At 36.3% G+C, this 25558-nt stretch overlaps 3 protein-coding genes across 4 annotated transcripts in view; 1 reads left to right on the forward strand and 2 right to left on the reverse strand.

The window, feature by feature from the left end:
* ZAP3 (protein) overlaps positions 1 to 7920 on the reverse strand; it is a 30979-nt gene extending 23059 nt beyond the window's left edge. For both annotated transcript variants that reach the window (XM_085948997.1, XM_085948998.1), the window contains exons 1-2: positions 7431 to 7920; positions 2231 to 4343 (exon numbers count right to left, since the gene is read on the reverse strand). In XM_085948997.1, coding sequence (XP_085805123.1) covers positions 2231 to 4343; positions 7431 to 7589 — 2272 coding nt within the window. In that variant the 5' untranslated portion in view covers positions 7590 to 7920. The remainder of the gene's footprint in view (positions 1 to 2230; positions 4344 to 7430) is intronic.
* A 1501-nt stretch (positions 7921 to 9421) lies between these two features.
* Positions 9422 to 13402, forward strand: LOC147070748 (uncharacterized). The gene has a single exon (XM_085948697.1). It carries the CDS (start codon positions 9821 to 9823, stop codon positions 11150 to 11152), a length of 1332 nt encoding a protein of 443 aa, XP_085804823.1. The 5' UTR covers positions 9422 to 9820; the 3' UTR covers positions 11153 to 13402.
* On the reverse strand, positions 13314 to 24363 carry LOC147070749 (ribokinase-like). Its single transcript, XM_085948698.1, has 6 exons — positions 24155 to 24363; positions 22745 to 22877; positions 21146 to 21430; positions 16677 to 16804; positions 15280 to 15430; positions 13314 to 14701 (listed from the first exon to the last, which is right to left on the reverse strand). Exons 1-6 carry the CDS (start codon positions 24211 to 24213, stop codon positions 14492 to 14494), a joined length of 966 nt encoding a protein of 321 aa, XP_085804824.1. The 5' UTR covers positions 24214 to 24363; the 3' UTR covers positions 13314 to 14491.
* Between the last annotated feature and the right edge of the window lie 1195 nt (positions 24364 to 25558).

Consider the following 25558-nt stretch of genomic DNA (forward strand, 5'->3'; position numbering starts at 1 on the left):
CAGTATACAGTAGTAGGAAAAATCGTCAATATTAATAAAGCCATTCTTGCCAACTCTTTAATTGACTTATTCTCAGAAACAGACTATTTCACACACGATCTCATCTCATCAGAAAAATACATTATGGATCATTTTTGAGTGTGGAAATAAATTTATGACAAGTCATGTGTATTCAACCAATTTCATAATTTTATAAATTAACTTTTGAAATATTATTCTGTTAAGGCCATGCATTAGTTGAGGCACGGTCTAAAAAGATCGTTGCTAGGCGATGTGCGGATTGCGGGTCGCGGGTGCAAAAGACGCCTGTCAAACGAAATATTATTTCTCATATAAATCCAACATACGTCCATTTTATGTTCTGTTTATTATTCTATTAGTAACAATAATAATATATTCATTGACATGTTTTCTTTTTAAAGTAAATGGGTAACGTTTTTAGTCATCTTTACACGATTTTAGAATTAATTGGCCTGTCGCCATCACGCAGCAAAGTGACGTATGTCTGACTCGCCGTTCTCTCAATGAATGCGAAGCGAGTACAAAATTTCGTCGCGCGTACAGTTGAAAATTATTTGGCGTTTCACTGATGCGTCACCTTAAGCGCTGGTGGCCACAGCAAAATCCTCTGGTGGCCGCATATGAGAAGCACTGTTCTAGACTATGGATCAAAATTGTACATATTTTGTAAACACCACGGGTAGGTACTGTTTTTAAAGTTCGCAAATGTTTTACAGAGTTTACAAAATGAACGAGGGCCTCAAGCAAACATTTGTTGTAATGAATGCATAATTGCAGATTATATAGTGACAGGACTGATAGGTAGCCATTTTCAATATTCAGTGATGACGTGATAACGTCACATTGCTTACGTCACAAACGGTAGATCAAGGTAACTAGCAGAACATCGGGTATTTAGCTTGAACGTATTTTGGAATTTCATGCATACGGCGGTAAGATTATTAATGGCTGCTTGTTTTTACTTAGAATTAATTAATGCGAAAACCTGACCCCAAAAAAAATCAATTAAGTAGAATTTATACATTTAAACAAAAATTTAAATCCTATAGTAACACATCGTTTGTCTTCCACTACGTTAAGAGCAATAAAGCTGAGTTGGTAGAAATGATCGGTAACATCAGTTGTTTGCTATCCCAAGGTGCAGAACTAACCTGCCATTGGTGATGCCAATCTTCCGACCATGTCCGATCCTAATAAGATCACATGGGCTTCCACAGAGTGGAGGTTTGTATTAACAGATTTAGTTTTTACAAGAAATGGATGTCAGCCACTTGCCCACATATTAGGTCCATACTCTGACTCATACGAAAAACAATATATGTACTTGCCAGACCCAGGATTCGAACCAGGGACCCACGACGCTATAGGCCGACGCTTATAGATCTGACAAAAATAGTGCAAACATTTACAGCCATACTTATTTGTTTTCGTTAAGAATATATTTTACAGATGGTGTTGATTTGTTTTCATAAATTCATTAACCCCTGCCTGAACCAAACCATAATTCATAACAAATATTCTTCTATCTATAAAAGATCTAAAATTATGTATGGTTTAATGGCATAATTTCAGATATTTTATAGATAAACAAATATTATTATTTTGACAATTACCTGCCATGGCAGGGACTCAATTGAATTTTAAAAACCAACAAATACTATCTACACATTGTTGTCTTAGTTGAATGAAAACAAATACGTTTGACTGACAAAGTTTAGTGTGCACTTTTTATGTCTGATTTTAACAGCCACTTAACTCCACCCTTCGCCACAAATGTCACGTTCTACTGCTTTACACATCTCTTTTGTTAATTACCCCTCAGCCAAGTAGGGGTTTCGTGAAATTTTACAAAATTCTGCGATGGTGTTGCTCTAACCAAAAAAGATTGTGAAATGTTTTATAGAGGAGCCTGAAAGAATTGAATAAAAGTGAAGCAAAAAAGGCTCCGTATTTGAGGCTGAACTCATTGACAAATTAAAACATGGTTCCGCAATTTTTATACTGAAACTACTAAGGTCACTAAGGTCTCCACCTGGCAGAACAAGTGTCTCTTCAACATCTTCGATCAGAACTATGTCTCTAATGATTCCTCTACCTACCGATCATCAGAGAGTGAGAATGCTAATCTCTACAGAAGATGCCGAGAGCCTTATAGTCACTTCGCGTCACAATTTATTGTTTTTCAACTAACATAATAAAAGGTTCAAACCTGAAAATTTGTCTGCCTTGTGATCGTAGTCCACGACAATAACAGGCTCCAGAATGGTGTGAGTTGTACTGACAGGCACGCTGGGTGCTGCAGCCTCTTTTGCCACATTCGCCGGCAACTCTTTGGCTTGCGGCAAATCACCGTCATCATCATCACCATAGCCTTGATCGAACGGCAGGTTTTCATTTTGAAAATTACCGCAATTATCAGGATGGCGAAAGTTCGGAGCCTGTTGGTTCTTCGGATTATTTCCCGGGTTCATGGGCCCGGAATTCATGTTCATATTCGGTCTGACTATCGGCAGACTTAAAAGAGACTGCATCGACTGTCTGCTTTGGTTCGCGGGGAAATTTCTCTGATCGGTCGGACCCGGTCCGAATGGCATTCGATTCCCAACCATTCCACCGGGATTTCGAGGCATCTGGTTGTTGAATTGCTGGTTCATATTGTTTTGCGGCATTCTGTTCTGCTGGAAATCACTGGGCATTCTATTCATGTTGTTCTGTCCTTGAAAGGGTGGATTCCCTTGCATCTGATTTGCGTTCCAAGGCATTCGATGCGGGGGCATATTTCCAGGCGGCATCTGGTTCGGATACCTGTTCCCCGGCATCTCATTCGCGTCTTGAGGCATCCGGTTCGGGGGCATGCGGTTCATGTTGAAACTCGGCGGCATTTTATTCATCTCTGGTAACTGAATCTCGGGACCGTTATCGTGAGGGGTGTCAGTAGGAGAATATGCAGTGTCCATCTGTGGCTGGTTAACGTCGGCACCATTTTCATGTTTTTCGGAAGACCAACGCGACGGCGCAGATTGTTTTTGACGGGTCACTTGCGGTGAATCGAACGGCTGACTTTCATCTGATTTCTGTCGAACCATCGACAACATTTGCAGAAGCTTTCTATCTCCGAGAATATTATCGATACCTTTAGATATCGCTGAGAAATCTGGCATCTGCGGGTCCGCGGATTTGATAGGGTCAATTTCTGGGACAGGAACGGGAGGTTTCTCTTCCATCACCAAATCTAACCCAGGTATTCCGTCATTTGAGTTGAATGACTTGGGGAACAGTTCTGGTCCGTCCGGTGGACAATCATCAGGGGAATCTCCCGCTAGATAAGGATTATCATCGTGCATATCGTCACCGGCGTCAAACGACTGATTATTATGCGAATGATACTGATCGTCTTGATTTACCGGACCTTTCATCGGGTATTTGTTAATTTCTGCAACAGTAGACGATTGAGATGGGACTGGAGGTCTCTCACTCATTCTCCTCAACCGCATTTGTTCTTTTCGCTCTAATAATTGCGCCCTGCAAGCCTCGAAAGTCTTTTCATATTCATCATAAGCGGCTCTATCGGGATGATTTATATTGTGCTCTTTCCACTTAAAAAATTCTTCTTCCCACTTCTTAAACTGCAAATCGAACTGTCTCTCTTCCTCGGCATAATCCTGCTTCCCCTGTTTCGAATTTGACGGTTTGCTTGAATTGGAATCGGATCCGCTGGCTACTGGTCCACTATGAGACGGCCCGTCACCAACAGAAGAGAAACATCCTGCTTGATCATTACTAGCCTTTTCCACTGTGCCTGAAGCCCTAGCATCGTAATTATCCCGCCGTTGCCAATTATCGCCCCCAGTTTTATTATTGAATCGGTAATCAGCGCCGCCTGATGTATTGTCTTTTCCTTGAAAATTAGATCTATCCGAAGAAGGTGCCGGTCCACCTTTATCCGGTATTAAGTTAGATTTATGCCCTTGCGAGAAATCATTTTTAACCGCTCTCGGCTGCCTGTCATTACCGTATCCCCCGTAATTCTGTCCGGGCGCATTGTAATAGTTTTGATTCTGAAAGTTGTCAGTTGTCGAGTAGTTACCCTGACCGGTCTGCGCTGACGGTACAGCGGGAGGGGCCACACTGGCGTTGTAAGCGGGGAAATTATAATTGGCAGGAGGTTGGGGGAACTGCATTGATCCTGCAGGCGGGGCGACAGGTTGCGGGGGAGGGTTATCTGGGGGAGGAGGCGGGACGTCGGTGGCCTGGGGTATGGGGGGCAGGGGGGGCTGCGAACCTCCAGCAGCTCCGCCCATGCTCTTCATCTGCTCCGTGTACTGTTGGCAAATTAAAAACAAGTTTTTTTTCAAGACTGAAGTTTTACCTGTAAAACTTTTGCCATTAATTGCCAATCTATATTGTGTACCTTGTAAATCCAAAATAACTTTTATTTAAAAAACAAGTAAAAACTAAACGTAATTTTCATGTTTTTAAGTAGAATTTCAAATTTTAAAAAAAGAACAAACTCTTAAAAAGACTATTTCTTACCAATTGGGTATAAAATAATTACATGATAAAAAGAACTTTTTATATACGTTTTTATATTTTCTGTTGAATCATATAAACTTGACTTGATTAGCTTAAACGATCAAAAAAAATTGTACTTGATAGAAATACTGAATAATGAAATGTCATTTCATATTGATTTCCATAGTAATGCACGTATATATTATTTAATAATTTAGTCGCTAGGACCCCCTAGCAACCAATAATGGTATCGAAATAACTTTTCATACAAAACAGAACTAACTAAAAATGAATTCAATTCTACTTAAAGATGGCTTAAAGTATTAAAAAAATGCATTGGCATGATGGTTTTATAAATGCGTTTAAAAATTAATGAATGTAAAAAATCTTAACACCACTGCACATTTATGTACTGAAATATGACTATATACTAAAACATTAGAGCGAGAGGTTTAAAAGAATACTATTTTATGTAATAAAAATACTTTATGCAGTCATCAAATGTTTAAAATAAATTTAAAGGATAATAAGGCTTCAAATTTATATAAATAGATTATCTACAACGTTTAAGGTATGTCCAGGATCATGCTTTGAAAATAGAACAAAAGCTTCATTTGACCTACGCTGAGCATGTCCACCCTTAAAAAACAGGTACAGTCGAACTTGGTTATTACGATCACGGAAATAGCGAGATCTCGGATGTAACGAGGAAACATTCGTTGACATTTCAGTTGATGGTTTTCTCCATACATTTATTCACTTTTATAACAAGCTACTTCTCGGGTATACCGAGCAAAACTGTTAATCAGTCGATCGTTTAAAAACAACATTTTCGACCCTAAGCAATAAAATCTGACCGGGCAGTTAACTAGACAGATTCCGCAGGGATCGAATTACATTTATGACACTAGTTAAGTGTCTAAGTACCTAATTGGTGTTTTCGCCGACAACATTGAAAAAGTATCCACGCATATGGTTGAAATTGCATGGAAAAAACCCAAGCTTTGTGAAATCAGCAGGTAATAACCATAATAACCAAGTTCGACTGTATACATTGCCATTTCAAAACTGAAACCTCGACTAAACAGAACCGACGCCTAAAACGGCGTTAAACCGCCACTGCTTATTGGAACCGTGGGTAGAAAGGTAGAATTAATTTGTATGTATATAATAATCTTTAGTTGCATTTAACTGGACACATTAGCTGAACATGAATGCGAATGTGTAATATGCACTCCTATTGTAATGTAGGTAGGGTTCATTTTGTCAACGGACAACAAAGTTTAGTCCAGACTAACATACATCTAACCATAAACAAATAAACAATATATAAAAACTGCGCAAAAGTAGTACAAAAACCGTTGACAAATGATGTTTTGGTAAATGTAGATTTTATAACTTTCTTTTTAGACCAAACCAAAACTAACCTAACCTAATCTAACCTACCCCAACTTAATATTACCTAATATAATCTTGGTTTGTCTTAAAGATGCATCAAAATGTATGAAAATTTCAAATTTTAAATTAACAATTATTGGATCGAAGAGCCGATGCGCCGACAGAAAAAGATATTTATTATAATTGTCTACATGGAATAAACTGTTTTCGTAAAAAAAATCAAAAAAGCTCATGACTGCATCTGCGGCACAATTACCGATGTTTTTTTTGTATTCCATTGACGATGGAAAACATGTGCAAATGAACCGGCAAACAAGCGAGTTTGTCAAGGTTTATGGGAATTGTTTCACTGTTTCGTTGGAAGTAGCGACGCTTGATAGTGGAATATTGATTTGTATCATGTGGGCTACCCAAACCATCTACATTTAATATAATAATAATGGACAATATTTGCATGTGTGAACATACGTTGAGCATTTGTACAGCAACAAAAAATTAAATACACTTGTATAATTTGATTACACGCATGTATTAATGCGTCAATGACATTGAGCTACTTTACAAGCTGCTTGTTGGCGAGTTGAAAAGCAGGCGAATCAGCTAGTGCGATTGTGATGATGACACACAAAACTTTCCACTCGCTCAGAAGCCAACAAGCTAGCGAGTTGAAACTGTCATTTTTGGTACTATTTTGACAGGAAGTATTTAGTTCGTTTTTTTACCGGGAGGTCGCCGCTCTATTGCACAGACGCATATCGGCTTACGTGTAGCGTGTAAAGTAGCCTGGCTTTCAATTTTTCTTGGTAGATTATTTCCAATCTGCTTGTTAGCTAGTTCGATGATGACACTGGGCGAGTTTACAAGCAGATTGTAAATTCACTGGCTTATAGCTTATAAAGTAGCAATTCTCAATTGCATTTACCAGTATTCATGGCCCCCACAAGGGAAGGGCTGACAGGGCTCTAGCCTGGGGGCCCGGCGTGGCGAGTTAACCAGATAAGTGAGATAAACACATATCATACATTTGCTCTAATAGTAAAAAAGTCGCCTACGGCACTATTGTCCTTCGATATTATAATTACACAGTTTCTGTACAATGTTTAATTGTGTATGGATACTCGACAACTCCATAATAATTAAAATGGATGTAAGTATTAAAATATACAAAAAAAAAACACTAAATATACACATTAATTTTACTGCGTACACCATTTGGAAAACGTTACTGTAGAGCGTCACACTGCCTTTATCCTTAGAGATAGGTAGGGGGCCCGCCAAAGATCCTAGCCTGGGGGCCCGCTTCAGGATGTGGGGGCCATGTCAGTATCCCAACAGTCCGCTTGAAGTTATCGAAAGGGAAAACATTCAAAAAGAGATGTCAGTTATTCGCGAAATGCGTCGATGATATACCTTGATACAGTGATACCTTTAGATAAAAATTTTGGTTGTATTCTTTATCAAATTTCGGTCGGTTTATAGCGTAAAATCACAATAAATACCTTGTCTCCAAATTGCGCATGCCATTGTGAGTATTGCTGTTGCCACTGGTTCCATTGATCCCAGTTTTGCTGCTGCATCAGAGCCCATTGCTCAGCAGTATATGCACCCACACTCGTGTCCACTTGGGGCACGGCCTGATTCCACAGAGGCCATGACATTGTTTACTTCTGTGTGCAACTATTCCACGTGTTATCATTCACTCCTCTTATTATCTTATTTAAATGTGGAGGGAAAACCATTTGGTTATTCAGATATTTTGACATTAAGAGTCAAGACATTGCCGATTATCCCTATTTTAAAAGGCAATGAATTGTACAGTTGCAACTTACTGCAATGGTAAAGGATACCATTAATGTAAAGATATTTCGAATTTCTCAAGATCTGTCAAATAAACGAAGATTGAAATCCAGTATTTTTGATATTGACGATTATTTGCTTGAAACAAACTCTCAACTCTCCAGCGTTTTTTTTTTACCATTGTCCATTACCAATGTTACCATAACATAAAATAATATTCTATCCTCTTTCAATAATAGGTAGGTAAAATATTATTATAGGTAAAAATAATTTTATTATCCCAAAATAAATTAATGACTTTTAGAATTATTTACTCATATTAATGACTCCAGTGAAAGTTATTATAATTTGGGTGGGAATTAATCGCACAATGCAATAATCAAAATTCACAAAAAAAAAATAACTTTAACATTTGGAAAGTAGTTTTCACATATATTAAATGATTTCACAAATAAATATGTAGATGAAATCACATAAAATAGTTTGTTTCACAAAACAAAAATCATAAATCACTCATTGTAAATATAAATTCACTCAATTTTGACAACTGCACACATTTGTAAAATTATTTTCACCGACAAATAATATATCGCACAAAGAAAAGGTAGAAATTCACAAATGTCAAACTAATAATTGTAGCAGCAATACAATTTATTAGAAGGCAATCGCAAAAATGATGCTTAGGTGTCAATATAATTAATGTTTAACGCAGTAATATAAATATGTGTATATTCGTGCTGCTATCGTTCATATATTATTTGATGTAAATCTACAACCAAATAACACCACCTAGGTATATCTTTTTCGGTTCATCGATATAAATTTTGGTAAATGTGGCGCAGATGCCGTCATGAGATTGTATAAGTATCATTTTTGAACTAAACCTAACCTAAGCTATTCTAACGTAATCTAACCTAATATAACTTAACCTAACCTAACCCAACTTAACCTAACCTAACCCAACCTGACCTGACCTAACCTAACCTACCCCAACCTAATAATAGGTACCTAATAATATAAACTTAGATTGTGATAATGAAGTATCAAAATCTATGAGCATTTCAAATTTTAAATTAACAATTATTGGATCGAAAAACCTATGTGCCGACAGAAAAAGGTATTTATTATAATTGTCTACTGGAATAAACTGTTTTCGTAAAAAAAATCATAAAAGCTCATGACGGCATCTGCGGCACAATTACCTAAGTTTTAATTAACGTCACTTTCTAAATAGGTATTTATAGTATTATTTGAATCTGAAAGTAGGTACCTAATACATACTTATGTTTTGCCAAAATATTGTTTATAATCATTAAACCTAATTTTCATAGTGTTTGTATTCTTTTACGATTAATTGGTTACAATACATAGTATATTGATACGTGAAGACTACTTTTTCCTTAGTGCAAATCGATCATTTGAGTGTTGTAGTTGATTTGTGAATATCATCCATTTCCGATGTGACGAACATCTTTTTAAATGTTGTCAGCGCTTTGTGAAAACAGTCTATTCAATTGTGCGAATATATATTCCCCTTATAATTTTGTCTTAATTCACTGGTGCAAAAATTATTTAGGTACCTTTAAATAAACTTTAATAAAAACTTGCTTAATAAATTGCGCGTCAATGGATCGGGTACGATCTTTTTCACTTATTATTGTCTATGACTCTATTTTTCTTCTTCAATCTTCTCTCTATTATTTATGCTCTAAACTGAAGCTTGGGTGAAGGATTTCGCTGGCAGAATGTGCAACGTTTTATTTATTATTTCATATTAAGCAAAAAAAATGCTATTCTACTATTGAAATAACACCAAGCCACGAAAAGGTACCAAAATACCTTCAAGTTTCAGCAATTTACTCTGTAAATCGTATAAAAATACTTGCGCGGGAAAGGTAGCGTCAACATCGTTCTGTAACCATAACATGTCAGTTTGGAAACGCAAAATGATTTCTAAATTTTCATAAAACAGTGACTAATCTATTTATTAACGCGACATTTACTCTTGTTATCTACGAAGAGTGCTTTGTTTCATATTTAATGTAAAGACAATATCTCCAAAAGCATTGTTGGTGCTGTTTGAAATGTAAAAATGTTCAAGCCAGCGACAAAAAGTTCCAAAATGGATAGAAAACAACGATTACTACAAAGAAATGCTATGTTGGAGAAGAGGGAGAAAATCGCTGAGAAACATAAGATGTGTAAACAGTTTTCAATCAACGTTGAGAGAATGGATGTCGATGGGTGGATTAAAACTAATGTTGATAGCGATAACAGCCTCGATAAAGAGATGGAAAACATATTTGGAGATGTGACGAATACTCCCGAAGAGTCTGTGATATCAACCAGGAAACAGGGGAGCATCAAATCTGATAATCAGTTAGGGAAACATGAAAACGGTATGGTATTGCTGCCGAAATCATTCTATAATAAAAATCCTCCTGCAAAACCGGTAGTCACCGCTGTACGGACGTCTGTCAGAAATGCGTTAAGAAAAGAAAAAAATAATCCCACAAAGAATACGGTTATAAATACATATCCAGTAAAATCATCTCCGAAAATCAACTCGAAACCGACCAGAACGTACGTAAATAAGAAATGTCAAACAGTTAAAAACAATGACGTAAATAAGAAATGCCAACCAGTTAAAGAAGACAATGACAAAAAAGACGAATCAACTGTCATAGAACCTGAGATCTCATTAAAGAAATTGTCAGCGTTGATTAAACCTGAAATACTTCCGTCGAAACTGTGGGAGATTGACAGAATACCGCTGGTTAAGGAGTCGATTATTGATCCAATTGAAGAGAAAATGAAAGAATTATTGGGTGACAGTGGCACAGTAGAAAAAATGGACATTGACGAAATGAAAATCGCGGACACGAAGAATGGAGATGTTGAAAATTCTGATAAAGAAATTGGTGAATTGAGTCCTAAAAACAACACGAATGGAGAGGTTATAAAATCTAACGAAGAAGTAACAACGGTGGTTCCAGAAACTGCCGCCCAAGAAGAATTTCCATCGATAATGGATATTTTAAATGAAAAACCGGTTTGTGAATCAACCGATGATAAAATAAACTCTGACGTTACACCGTCGTTGAGTTTGGATGTAGTTATGGAAGCCAAAGATGACGATGCAAAGGAAACAGTCACCGAAATACCAAAAATAAAAGAAGCTCCTCAAAATCCTGACTGCGTTTTAAAGACGGTTATATTCAAGCGACACACCGAAGATAAGGAATCGTTTGATAGATTAGTTACGTTCCAATTCAACTTGGAATATTCTGTGGTGATCAATGATAAAACAATCGAGTTGCTAGGAGCACCCGGTATCATCACCGATATTGAAGACATTAAAATATTGCTTCAGATTGTCGACGATATCAGTCTAGACAGTTTCAACATTGTTTATAAAAGTTAATCGTAGTATGTTATTTTAAAGATTGTGTTTGGCCCAAATTTTGTTATTTTTATAAGAGGTAAATTACATAATATGGTAGACACCCAATTACCTTGAATGGACTGGTAATTCATGTACCCACGTGTCATATTAAAAAAATCGTGTTTCGTAGTAATTAAAAGATGTATTTTCTTCTTCTTTAATCATGTCCCCTTTAGGTGGAGCATATGGACACCTACAAGAATTCCTGTCGCTCGCCAGTCTTTTTATGTCATTCCAGCATCATCTACATAGTATTCAGCGGCCTTCCGGTAAGAAAGAAGAACAGGCAAGCCTGGTTGAAATACACTTCAGGCGTCTTCACTCTCAGCATTATGAGAGGCTACTATGGTATAATCTGGTTGCGTTTATGCCAGAAATTTGTTTCTTCTGGAAACCAGTCTTTCCAGAGAAGATTCCATGGATCTAAATTAAATGAATTGAACTTCGTACTGATGTGAAAACTCTTAATTCTTCATCAAACATAAATTCGGGTCATTGTTGGCTGAAGGACAAATAACAAAAATTGAAAAGCATATTTTGATTATTACAAATCTCTCAATTTAACATTTTTTTTTATTTAATCCCAATAATTTGGGATTATCCTATAAAAATTGAGGCACCATTTGTATTTTCATAAATTCATTATCTTGTAACGCAGCGTGGTGAAAACCATAATTTAGATAAAATCAATTTTATATATTCGGTAATATGTATGCAATTTTAGTAAAGTAATAATACTTTTACAAGTAATTGTGAGACAATTTATGGTACAAGTCGGTTATCCTGGATACAGCAGCCAACACATTTTGAAAATAGCCGATATACTGGATTATTTGTTAGGATAACCTAAACAAACCCAAACTAACAAATATTCTAGTATATCGGCTATTTTCAAAATGTGTTTGCCGCTGTATCCAGAATAAACATATTGAACCCAATTGTGTGTTTTGACACTTAAAAGAACGGTGTATTATTATTTATTTAACTTTCAAAATAAAATAAACCGAACTTCGGCATAGTTGTTCAAGATAATTTAAATCTAGAATAATTAATTATTGGAGAAAAATATTGTTTTGTAAATATAATAACAGATCAAATGTTTCCACTACAGATATTATACTGGGGGGGGCGGCTTAATTTATTTCTCACGGGGTTTGGTTGTAAACCATTCCATCAAGGCTTCGTAAAAAGGAGGATATTACAAAATATCTGTGTCATAGAGTTTTAAACCAGAACCATAGAACAGATTAATAAGATAAAAATGTAAAAACCATTGTCACAGACCAAGGTTTTAAAGCAGGGTACTTTAAGACGGTCAGGCAATAAAATCCAAAAAAGCGCGCCGACTGCTCAAATATTGAATGGACGTTACATTTACGTAATGCTACAGATGTAATTATTGATATAACATATTATTTAACACGTGTTTAGGTTTATCCGATATTTTTCCACACAGATTAGTACCCTGTTATACCGCAGTAGAACATGCCAATTCCCATGAATTTTGTGTTCCCTGTCAGAACACTAAAAAATGGTACTTATGGACGAATGAGTGTTTGAAATTTCATTGTATGTATTTTGTAACCTGCCAATAAATAGAATCTACTGGCGAAGAGTGCCTTTTGGAGGGAAGTAATATCATAGAGCTGTAAAAAGCGCAAGATAAATACATACATTCAAACCAAATAAGACAGGTATCGGAAAGATGTTATCGCCATTTACGTATTATATTATCATACACAGCAAACCCTTTGATTGTGACTAACTTGGTCTGTGTAAATATGTGAGAGAATCAAAAGATATTCGCGTTTCTATGATTCCAAGAAATGTCACTGCCTAATTTATTTAAATGAACACTAAATAGAATATATTAATTTTTCTACCACCGATTAATAATTTACATTAAACGTTGAATGGATTGAGTCTTCGCCACTATTTTAAATAATTAAAATTTATTTTTCGTAGATTATTAAGGTAGCCTCTAATATCATGGTAAGGAGACTTCGCCACTGATGGATATCACCGACTCATTTGTATATATTTTTTTAAAATATCACCCATAATAGGTCCAATGTTATTCATTTGATGCACTGGAATTAGAGTGATGAATTCCGAGTATGTAAAAATAAAAAGTTGAATGTAAAAGTTTTATTAAAAAGTAATTATGTGTTACAAAATATAATCATCTCGGTACATAAAACGTGTACCTGTTTAGTTTTAATAAAGTTATTGCATAAAAACTTGGTTTTTTTATTTTTTAACCTAATTACTTTCGGCTTCCCTAAAGGTGCTTTTCAACGATCAGTTTTGCTGTCCAATCAGTCTCCGTTTCAGTTGAGCTGTCAGTTAGACTGACGCAAGACTGAAACCGAACCGGAGACAAGACAGGATGGGCTTTCGATCAGTTTTTAGAGTCGCCAGTTAAATTAACGTGTACATTACTGTGTTGCCGTATTTTTCATATTACTTTTCTAATTTCGATTGCAATATTATCTTTAAATATAGGTACTGTATTATAACCAAGCAATAAGTTATTATAAAAATAATATTCACTTTTAGTGGATAAAAAAAAATATGTAAATATATTGTCTGACAAGAAATTGGCGATAAAATAATGTTTAAATAATGTATCGGATCTCTTTTTAGATGCTACTACTTTTCTTCTTCGCAATATGCCAAAAGTTTACTGATAATAATGAATTGAAATGATAAATTTGGGGGCGTTCCTCATTTGAAAACGGAAGTGCGCACTGGAGGGGATTGTTGGTTCACAGTTTTAACATGTAGACAAGAGGTTCTTGTTTGACAGTACATCGCCGTTTCCCAACTGAGACTCAACGGACAACTAAACTGATCGTCTAAATAGACTGCCGTTTCAAAACAGAACTGACATCTAAAATGACTTTAATTAAGCTGAATTCTTTATAGGTATTTATAACCATTTATGTGACTTTTAATGACATCTAGTTTTTGTTTAGTAAATTGGGAATCTTATTAGCTTATTGCATCAGTAATAAAATGAAAAATGTCATTCATGACTTATATAGTTTCCTAGTGTGAAAATAACAATCAAAACCATAATACGTTTCAATTTAGTAGCCGATACAATGAGAAATCATAGGATTATAATATAATACATATTTTTACAACCATACAACCGCACTTTTAGACCATAATGTATGTAACTAACGTGCAGTAATTCAATGATAATTCCAGAGTTATAAATTATATTAGCAAAAATATAATACATAATTATTGTCTTTTTCATTTTATCTAGGAAAATCTTACTCTTTGTTTTCAATTGAAAATAAGTCGGTGTCAATCTCTACAGCAATCTATTATTGATGCAGTGTAGTCATGATTCAGTAGTGAATCACAAGATATCTTGGGATAGCTGGTCTGTGTTCCTTCAATAGTGACTGATATGGAAGCCACCCTGCACGCGGCGCCGATTGCTTTGGCCAGCAATATCTTGGAATCCATTGCTAGCAGGGTTGCCAAAGCTCCGGTAAAAGCATCTCCAGCACCCTGTAACATAGAGTTTATAATCAGTTATTATTCCACCATTTGCAAAGTGCTTCAGAATGCTTGTGAGTTTTTAATGATGTGAAGGTTTGATTATTGCTCTCGGATGTAACAAGGAAAGATTCGTTCACATTTTAGTATATGATTTTCTCCATGCATTTATTAACTTTTATAACGAGCTCCTTATCGGATATACCGAGGTAAAATATCGTCAAAAATTTTCTTAAAACTGTTAATGTATTGGTTGTTTAAAAACATTTCGACAATAAAATCCGACTGGACAGGATACCGCCGGGGTGGGATTACGTTTACGACACTAGTTAAGTGTCTAAGTACCTACCTAAATGGTTGTTTTGCTGACAAGTTAGGTACCACTTTTAGATACCACAGGTATTTACCTAAATGGAATAGTACGAAACTTAAATCCATTAGAATTTGAGAAGTTTTTATTGATTTTCTCAAAAAAATGAAAAACTGTTATATGTAGCTGGTTTTGAAACTAGCAACACATAAATAATACATTTTCCTAGTTTCACATTATTCTACGTCATAACAAATATCAGATGGAGAAAATAACTTACGGTAGTGTCAATGGGTGTCACCTTTTGACACGAGATATGCATAGGAGTCGGGTCAGCCTTCGACGCGAAGCTTGCTCCGTTTCCACCGAGGGTTATGATGACAATTTCACATCCCATCTTCAATAAACAGTCAATTGCAACTGGTACATCACTGTAAATTTTTAAATAACATGTTTAAAAAGTTAATTCAAATCCATTTATTTTATATAATAAAAGACAGGATTGTAAGATGATTAAAAACATACATTGAAGTCCGCAGAGTGAGTTAAGTAAATCTTGTTTAAAAAAAAATTAAAACAATGTCCACCTAAACTCATCCCATGTAAGTGGAATATTACATCAATATCCAAAGCGATTTGATTGAACGCACTTATTCCTCTCCCAGGTATTTTTTGGTAACCGCGTATCTCTTAAACAACTATTCTAATCAATATTATCTATGTCTATAACCATCATCATGTTCTTCTATCAAGTGATTAGTGATATAGTCATAGCCCGCTTTACGATTTACTGCTGACAGTACGTATTATCACGGCCATAACAAGAAAATGCACGTGTTAACACGTATTATCGTGCAAGTTGCAATATTGCATGAATGGATAAAAAAAAGTTCAGTGGTTCCTGAACTTTCACGCAATAGTTGGCACTTGTGCGATATCTGCGAAGTAGAACATAATAAGCCGCTTATAATGTCGTGGGTCCCAGGTTCGAATCCTGGGTCTGGCAAATACACATATCGTTTTTCAATTTTTGCTTGAAAATCTTAAAATATGTAAGTACATGTATTATGTCAATATTTCGTGTCATGTGTCATGCCTTGAATGTGAAATTTGCAATGTTCACTAATGTAAATAAATAAATTGAAATCATTTCAAAAGTATAAAAAACCAGTGACGCAGTATGAATTCAAAAATAATATTATTATTTCATGCGTAAAAACAGATTTGCAAGTTTATTGGAGATTTCATTGCGCTATAGTTTAGTTAATAGCGGAAAATTGGTAATACGTTTATTCTTTTTTATTATTTGTTTCTTTATTAAACACCACAACAGGCCGTGAAGCCCAATAATAGTGGTAAAACTCCCAGGCTTGAGGAATTTACATATTAGATTATGTAAATATATTTTGACCTCACTGGGAATCGAACCCAGAACTCCGGGATGGAAGGCCAGCACCTTACGCACTGCACCACGAGAGCTGCCAATAACCTTATAAATTTTTTCGCACTGTTAGTAATACGTCCATGTGCCGCAGATTATTTTGAATCATGCGCCATAGTGTTAATTACACACATTAAATAAAATATAAACAAAATGTTCAAACTAATTATCACAGTTTTGAGATAGAGCATCGATGATTTTCACAACTAAGTAAAGAGATAGTAGAAATTATTTACCCAAGACAATTCACATCCTTTCCTGTTATAATGGATGCCTCGGATTCGTTCACACACAGAATTGTTGTAAGAGAAAGAAGTTTTTTACTCAAGTTCGGGACAGCAGGAGCTGCATTCAATATTTTAATCTGTAACCCAAAGAGAAGTCCTTTTTAACCCAACACTACATTAAATATAATCATGCACCTTCGTTTACAGCAGGGATTCACAAACTTTTTAATCAAAGGGACAATTATTTTGAAATCAAAAATATTTTGCAGGCCGCCCTTTTGTAAATAAATGTTCTGTTTTTAAAAAACATAAGGCAAAAAAAACACATGTGATGGCCGCGCGGCTTAAGCGTCGTGGGTCCCAGGTTCGAATCCTGGGTCTGGCAGGTATACATATTTTTTTTCAATTTGTGAATGAGTCAGAGTATGGTCCTAATAGGTTGAGTAAGTGGCCGACATCCATTTCTCGTAAAAACAAAATCTGTTAATACAAACCTCCACTCTGTGGAGGCCCATATGAACTTATTAGGATCAGACATACAGTCGAACTTGGTTATTGCGAAGAAGATGGGACCGACTGAATTTGCTCGTTATAAGCATTACTCGCTATATCGTTATATATATAATATATATATATAATTTTAAGACTAAATATAAGGATTTAAATATAATAAATTTTGCCGCGCATTGTGCGTGAAATCCTCGCGCGCCGGCGCCAGGGTCAGGCTCGTGATTCGCCGAATCAAAGATCACGCGATAAAATTTGGCCAATCACGAGAGTCCTTTTTTTTTGCTGGATGGCGTCGGTACGAGGAATTTAAAAAGAAAGAAAAAAGGATGTTAGTAAGCGTCCCCTTTCCGATAGGTACGGACCTGACGACTACCACTGTAAAAATCCCAAATATAATTTGTAAAACTAAAAATGTAAAATATAAACAATATCACGTTACGAGCACGAAGGACTGTGTTTTATTTACACTCCAACCTTTGAATTTCTTTTTTTGTGAATCCGGGGTTCGATGGACGCCTGAGCTAGCCGCTGGAACCCCGGGGATCTCAATGGCGCCCTTGGCAACGTGAAGCTCGAAGAATCGCATGGATTCTTCCGAACCCGCGAAATAAAATTTACGCCCGCGAACGCTAAATAAAAGTTTACGATCCAGGAGCCGGAACAACCAAGAAATGGTTAACTAAAAAGCGGACTCCGACGTAACCCTTATCGAAGAAGAAGTGCTGTCTCCAACATCAAACCGGGAGGGCCCTCTGGTGTTCGAAGACAGTCCACATACGGAGCTGACCGCGCCTAGCGTCGTGCTGGAGACCGTAGCACCAGCGCGTCTCCAGTACGACGAATGGCTGCACAAATCCCACCTATGGAGACCAGACACATCATCGACGGTATCCAGCGAGGAGGGCTCGTAGAGGCCACGGCCCACTCACGACGAAAAACGGCGAGCAAAATGCCGATTTTCCTAGGGTATCACTAACATGTCGTGTACCTTAGTCGACCACGGGATGTTCGGTGAGGAGAGAAAAAGGAAACGCGAGGCTAGGGAGCCTCACAAGAGGGCTGAGAAGGCGCGCAAGCTGCGATGAATCGAATAAGCTGTACGGGCGCAGGCTCGACCACGAGGAGATGAAGCAGGACCAGTCGCCAACCCTCTAGTCAAGGGTGAACGCCGAGTTGCTGTTGGAAGTTTCAGTGTAAACAGTGTAGTTAAAAGTGAAGATAATAATCGTAAATATCCGGAAATTCTTCTAATTACGGATAAAAAGTTAATTAAGGACCCACTTTCTGAGCCCTATAATCTTAAGTTCGTTAGTAAGAAAAATGTACATTCTAGTTTTAAAAATAACGCTCCGCAAAGTGACGCCAATTCTTTCCGTTCAAATAAAGTAAATATGAATGAATTCGAAAACATTAACATTGAAAATCGCAAACAATTTTATAAACGGGAAAGACGATATTCTACAGTAGCGCGAAACCTGTTTCAAAGTTACGCCGTGTTAATAATTTGAATCCAAAGAGAAACGAGGAAAATAGTACACTACCGTCCCTATTATTTCTTTACAAATTACCAATCGTAAATTTAACACAGCGAAAACGGAACGGGAATAATAAGGCGTCACTCGACAAAGTGTTAGTTGTTATGTTAAATTTTAATAATAAGTTAAAATTAGGTATAAAAGGATGAAAGTAGAGATTGTATGCTTGTGATAAAAAAAAAAAAAATGAGTCAATAAGCCGTAAATTTCTCAACGGGGTTTCAATAATAAAAAAAAAATAATAATAATAAAACGTGAGAGGCACCGTAAATCGGCGCGGCGCGCCTTTGGAATAGGATGTCGGGCGCGTAAAACGAAACAACAATTTTTTTTTAAATAAAATGGGTTTCACTAAAAATAAAGTTAACTACACAGTTTTAAGTGTACTGATTCAGAAATAAATATAATGAGAGGGTGGAATATTTCAATTTTTAATATCAATGTGATTTATACAGTCAATACAATGTTGCAAAATAATTATGGGTATTAGGGTAAAATATTAAATGTGATAGTAAGTACCATAAGTACAATGGGAAGATTTTATATAAAATTAGTAGCTATTTAATGTATGGGGTAGGAGTAATTAATAAAGTAAATTCGAATAAATTTAAAGTACAGGAAGTCTAATGAACGAATAAATTACTAAAGAAAGAAAAAGAATAAATACAGATGAAGACAATTTGGAAGCACAAAGGGAGCCACCTCTCGAAGTAAGCGCATCCAAAGGCAGCGTAGCCGAAAATTCATGATACCAAAGCTTGATGGTGTGGAGAGTGCGCACTCTCCTTTCTCGCGCAGGTTCATGGAGAGACTAGGGACGTGACGCCTGAAAGATATCGTGAAACAACAAGAGGTACTTCCGAAGTGTAACCATCTATAAAAAAAAAAGAAAGGGAAAAGGATACTTATTGTAAACATCCATCCTATTACCTGTGGGAGAGCCGTGCCGCCGTCAACGAGCCTGGCCGTTGTACCGCTATACGATGCCTTGCCCGCAGTAATAGGAACAGATGGAGACACAGTACCTGTCCATCTATGAGGTGATACTCCAGAGACCAGCAGATCAGTGGAAAACTTTCCACAGGAAGATATCCGCTGCTCGGAACGAGCCTGGCTCAATAGTAACGCCACTACCACGCCCTGGTTGCAAAGGCAGACGACGCCAAACGAGGTACGCTCCTATTGCACCAGAAGAAGTAAAACGTAACACGAAATAATAATTCCGAACGAGGGCCAAACGTCTACAAATGTAGCCCCTAGGAATGCAAAAGAAAGATTGGAAAGCGCGAGAGTCAAAGACTGCAGCTTCGCGACCCCTCCGCTGACTAATAAAAACGAATAAAATAACAAGAAAACCTAATTAAAACAAAGTAACACAAAATAAATGTACTACACTGAAATTAAATCAAACTCTGACCTATTCAAAAGTATCGCGGAAGCATTGCTTTGAGCTGAAAATAATAATCCAAAATAAATATAGAAAATAATAAAAATAGAGCTAAAGTATAGAGTTTTATGTTAGAATAGTTAGATTGTAGTTGAATTCTTTTATAAACTGTTTATCATGCCATGTACTTAACGGATGAACAAGGAATTGGATGGGTGGCCGATGAGATCAGGGCGTACCTTTCGACTTTAATCCAGATGGGGCGAATGATACACCCCTGTTACAGGCGGGCTTCTCCCGGTGTAAAATAATCATTTAGTAGCTTAAGTCGAAACGTAACCCTGACCTCTAGAAACGGCTTCATAAAACATCTAATCTGATTCCTTGCTCAACCACGTAAGTATTTCTTTTTAATTTAAAAAGTAAAAATGATGATGGATGAAAGAGATAATTTTAAGACTAAATATAAGGATTTAAATATAATAAATTTTGCCGCGCATTGTGCGTGAAATCCTCGCGCGCCGGCGCCAGGGTCAGGCTCGTGATTCGCCGAATCAAAGATCACGCGATAAAATTTGGCCAATCACGAGAGTCCTTTTTTTTTGCTGGATGGCGTCGGTACGAGGAATTTAAAAAGAAAGAAAAAAGGATGTTAGTAAGCGTCCCCTTTCCGATAGGTACGGACCTGACGACTACCACTGTAAAAATCCCAAATATAATTTGTAAAACTAAAAATGTAAAATATAAACAATATCACGTTACGAGCACGAAGGACTGTGTTTTATTTACACTCCAACCTTTGAATTTCTTTTTTTGTGAATCCGGGGTTCGATGGACGCCTGAGCTAGCCGCTGGAACCCCGGGGATCTCAATTGACATGATTTCTTTTTCAAGTACATGCGGAACGTTTTTTAGTCTTCTTTACACGATTTAAGAATATATTCATCCGACTCCATCACAAAAGATATTGACGTGCGAACAGGTCGACTATATCTCTCCGAATAACAGCTTAATGAATATAATTAAAAAAGTAGTCTATTTCTTACCCCTTTGCACAATTCAAAAGCTTTCTCGGTGGCTTCAATTGGAGTTTCCAACTGGCAAGCGAGGACTGCTGCATTCTCGATGTAATCTTTTGCCGACCGTACATCGTCAGCAGAGAGCAAGTTATTGGCTCCGGCCACGATAACAATTTGATTCTCTCCAGACTTGCTGACGTTGATTTGTGCAATTCCGGTGTTTTCATTATCAGTCAGATATAAATGCGTGGTATCAACGCCATTTTCTTTTAAGCTCTTGATGTAGCCTTCGCCCCATGTATCGTTCCCCACCTGAAATCGGTAAATAATGACTGACATCATATTGAAATCAATTGGGAAAAAACAGGGAACACAAAAATAAGGGAAGTGGGTTACCTTCTGGGTGAGACTGTAAGAAAGTCTAATTCTTGAGTGTGGAGAAATTTGGGATAAACTTAAATTCATGTTATAGAGTATATTTTCAATAAATACATCTGTACCATAATATAGGATTCAATATTGGTAATATTTGAAGACACTCAATGGGCTTTGTATTTCTTGCATTTTATGGCCTGACCAGTCATTAGATAATAAACCGCAACACGAATTTCTATTTTATTAATCCATTCTGTGGGAAAATAGTAGAAGAAATTAGAGCCAAATTTGTATTTACAAACACGATAATATTACAGACCAACAATTAACGTATATAGATCTAATTTTACATACAGTCGAACTCAGTTATTACGATCATGGACATAACGAGATCTCGGATGTAATGAGGAAACATTCGTTGACCTTTTAGTTTATGATTTTCTCCATACATTTATTCACTTTTATAACGAGCTATTTATCTGATATACCGAGCAAAAATATCATCAAAAATTTTCTTAAAACTGTAAATGTGTCGATCGTTTAAAAACATTTTCGACCCTAAGCAATAAAATCCGGCCATAGACCGATGCCGCCGGGATCTGATTACGCTTATGACATTAGTTAAGTGTCTAAGTACCTAATTGGTGTTTACGCCGACAACATTGAAAAAGTATCAACGCATATGGTTGAAATTTCATGTAAAAATCCAAGCTGAAGTCAGTAGGTACCTACCAGTGTTCATTACAATAAACAACTTCTTTTGTAGTTTATGAATGCCATGCTTGTTTCGGGGAAAAATTCTAATTGTGTATTTTTGTTTGAATTGTGACTTTTTGTGTTATGTGACTGCTCATTATTTAAAAATACCTATTCTCTGATATAACGAGTAATGCTTATAACGAGCAAATTCAGTCGGTCCCATCTTCCTCGTAAGGAGGAATATGTATAAGTAGCTCGCCAAACAATTTCTGAAAGTAGCTCACATCCTTATTGAGTTTGGAGACCACTGGTTTAAACCAAGCGAACAAAAACACAGAAAGATAGCCAGAGCATTCGCTCGCAGTGTTCTATATTCTAACTTTTGGTTTAAACTTCTTTTGTGGATTTTGTTCACTAGGCGTTTACACCAGGCGAGCAGGAACAGAATGCTCTAACTCTTGCTCTAAGTTCTTGTTCGTTTGGTATTATTATGGCAACTGATTTTCATATTATTCGGTACTTAGTACCTAGTAAAATATTTCTTTTATTTACCCTGGCTATCATAGCAGTCTTCCCTCCCAATTTGGAGGCGGCAACACATTGATTCGCTCCCTTCCCACCGTTACTAGTAGCAAACTTGTATCCATGTAGAGTTTCGCCAGCCAGAGGTAATCTTGGCGCATACCTAATATAAAAAAATACGTAATTTAATGACATTATGACATTATCTTAGTCTAGAGCAGGCCTGGGCAAACTACGACCAGCTAAGTATTTCTGTGGGACCTGGCGATGGAAAGAACTCTTTTTAAGAATAAGGTGATATTTGTTAACAGATTTTTTTAAATAAAATTCCAGGATAATAGGATGATTGGCAACTAAGGCCGTCCTTCATTACATACCCAATAGCCACAGCGATCGTAAGACGGAATGATCAAATTAAAAGCTTTCCAATAGCTATTGGGACAAGGTAAAGAGATCACGTCTGTATTTATCAGATGTCTCGTAGGTATAATAGTGGTGATTAAAATAGGTATTAGGCGGCTCTCATATCAAAACTCGCCTCATTTGAGGACCAAGTTCCAAGCATTGTTGCACGTGACGAACGCGCACATCTAATAGCGTCACTCGTGTCTCGGAACATCAAAATAATAATATACTCCCAGCCAGACACATTATGCAAAATGTCAAGATTATTAAGTATACGTTGCTACCTCAGAAATTTAAGTAGAAGGCGAATATATTGGATTCAGTTCATTAGAAGCGTTCGTCTGCCATTTTTGTTTAATTGATGTCTCATTTGATGTGTTGTGTGTGGAAAGACCACTGACGTCTAGCTAGTACAACAAATGTCCGCAATGAGTGCTTCGCGCAATCTCGGCGCGCACGACCGTCAACATGCTAGAAGAGTCGATCCTCGGCATGTTGCATTTGTTGTTCTGTCGCATTCGACCAATCTGCGAAGTTCCATTTGGCAACGTTTGTTATGTGGATTAATGATGACGTCACATCGACGATTTCGACATGCGGCGCATAAGGCGAATTCTGATGTGCGAGCCGACTTAGAAAACGTACTTAGGTAGGTAATGAAGCATTTGGATGATTTTTTAAAAATAAATAAGTAGGTAGGTAGATACCTAATTCATCGGTTTTGTCAATGTTAATTCCATGATTTCGTTTGTGTGGTTATTGAAAATTATTATATTCTATTAAAAATCTTTGGGCTAATAACAATAATTTAAAATCAGCTATATTCTGTAAATGTCAGAATCGGTCCTACAGTATAAATAAAACAACATCTTGTTTATTGACGTATCAGCGAATGTGAATGTGAAATTTTTACGTCATGTCAGCTGTCAAAGTTGCGAGTTAAATTTAACAATAAACTGATTTCCGGAAATTAAATTGAAAGTATTTTATTTACTGACCTAAGGTATTTAAAAAGAGGTTTTATTTTATACTCACGTGGTGAAATCAACGCTGCATGATCCTAGAACGACAATTGATGGATTTCTGTTTTCCATTTTTTATCCAATTGACTGCTGTCAGATTATGATGGAGACCGAAATAATTCAATATTTATTTATTTACGTTTTGAATTTACGATTGTATCTCCACAATATCTCGTTTCTACGTGTAAATACGGCATGGAGATAACTCGATATTTTAGAAAGAGAGATATTATGCATAATTTTATTGACGAGGAAGCACTTTTTATCCAACCTGATAAGATATCTTCAAAATTCTTTATTAGTACTTATACAAAAATAATATGCTTCATGTGAACATTACGAGTGAGTATACCTAGTATTCATCATTTTTTTACAGATTCTGATAGCCATTTTGTAGTGAATGACAAAATGTTGTAAATTACAAAATTTTACCAGTGGCGTAGAGAGGATATCCTCATGGATCTTGCCATAAATATTTTCTATGGCCCAAAAAATATAAAACGCGTTTTACGCATCTTTTCATAATATTCGAAACCAATTACACACATATTAATTTTATTATGCGGTCATAACTCAATTCGTCGCTGTAGATTGGTTTGTCGAATAGACCAAATGTCAAATGTTCAGGAGACGAAAAGCAAATTGCATTATCTTATATTTAAGTACATGGAGGTATTTAAATAGTTGTTTTTACAGCATATTAATGCTGTATTCATTACAAAGTAATTTAAAGAAAATCCTGGAAATAACTGGTCCATTTAGATACAAAAAATCATTCTGTATTAAAAGGTCGATTTCGACAAAAACGGATATTCATCAAACCAATCCTATAGTGACATGACATGTCAGTCATCATTAGAGTACCTACTCTAGAGGTCGAGTGTCACTACCTATATTATTTTTAAAAAACTAATCAATAGGTAGGTAATTATTTTTTGTGATAGGTATGTACTTTTCTTAATTATATTAGAACCTACTGACTACCTACTTTATGACGAATTCTCATTCTACTGAATTCTCTAATTTTTTAGACTTTCCCTTGTTTGTACCCACTAAATTGATTATTTGAGAATAATTTAGGTCTACATGCCTCAATCAAGTCCTGTATCAAGTCTTAATATATACTTAATTAATTTATACAAAATTAATGTATTGTGGTAGGCACGTATAACATGAATATTCAATTGAATATTGACTATAGAATGATGAGGGAATCGGGGTCTCTCCCTTTGGTACCTTAAGGAAGAGCCGCCCCTGGATACACAGACCGTAATTCAATCACTTCCTGACGACAGACGCTGCCGACACAGGCTGGGGAGCCCAACTGGACAAACACCACCTATCAGGTATGTGGAGACAGGACCAGTTAGCATGGCATTCCAACAGGAAGGAAATGTTCGCAGTTCTCTCTGCAATT

Source organism: Rhyacophila brunnea, unplaced genomic scaffold (assembly GCF_057557595.1).
Source record: "Rhyacophila brunnea isolate RB1 unplaced genomic scaffold, BYU_Rbru_1.0 scaffold_21, whole genome shotgun sequence".
In the NCBI taxonomy this organism is placed as follows: domain Eukaryota; kingdom Metazoa; phylum Arthropoda; class Insecta; order Trichoptera; family Rhyacophilidae; genus Rhyacophila; species Rhyacophila brunnea.

Bases quoted from the DNA above. Each gene is read 5' to 3' on its own strand.
- LOC147070748 (XM_085948697.1), top strand. From the start codon at position 9,821: ATGTTCAAGCCAGCGACAAAAAGTTCCAAAATGGATAGAAAACAACGA.
- LOC147070749 (XM_085948698.1), bottom strand. From the start codon at position 24,213: ATGGAAAACAGAAATCCATCAATTGTCGTTCTAGGATCATGCAGCGTT. The intron at 22,878-24,154 runs GTGAGTATAAAA...TTTTTATATTAG, and splicing joins TGCAGCGTTGATTTCACCAC to GTATGCGCCAAGATTACCTC. The intron at 14,702-15,279 runs GTAAGTTATTTT...TCTATGTTACAG, and splicing joins TGACACCCATTGACACTACC to GGTGCTGGAGATGCTTTTAC.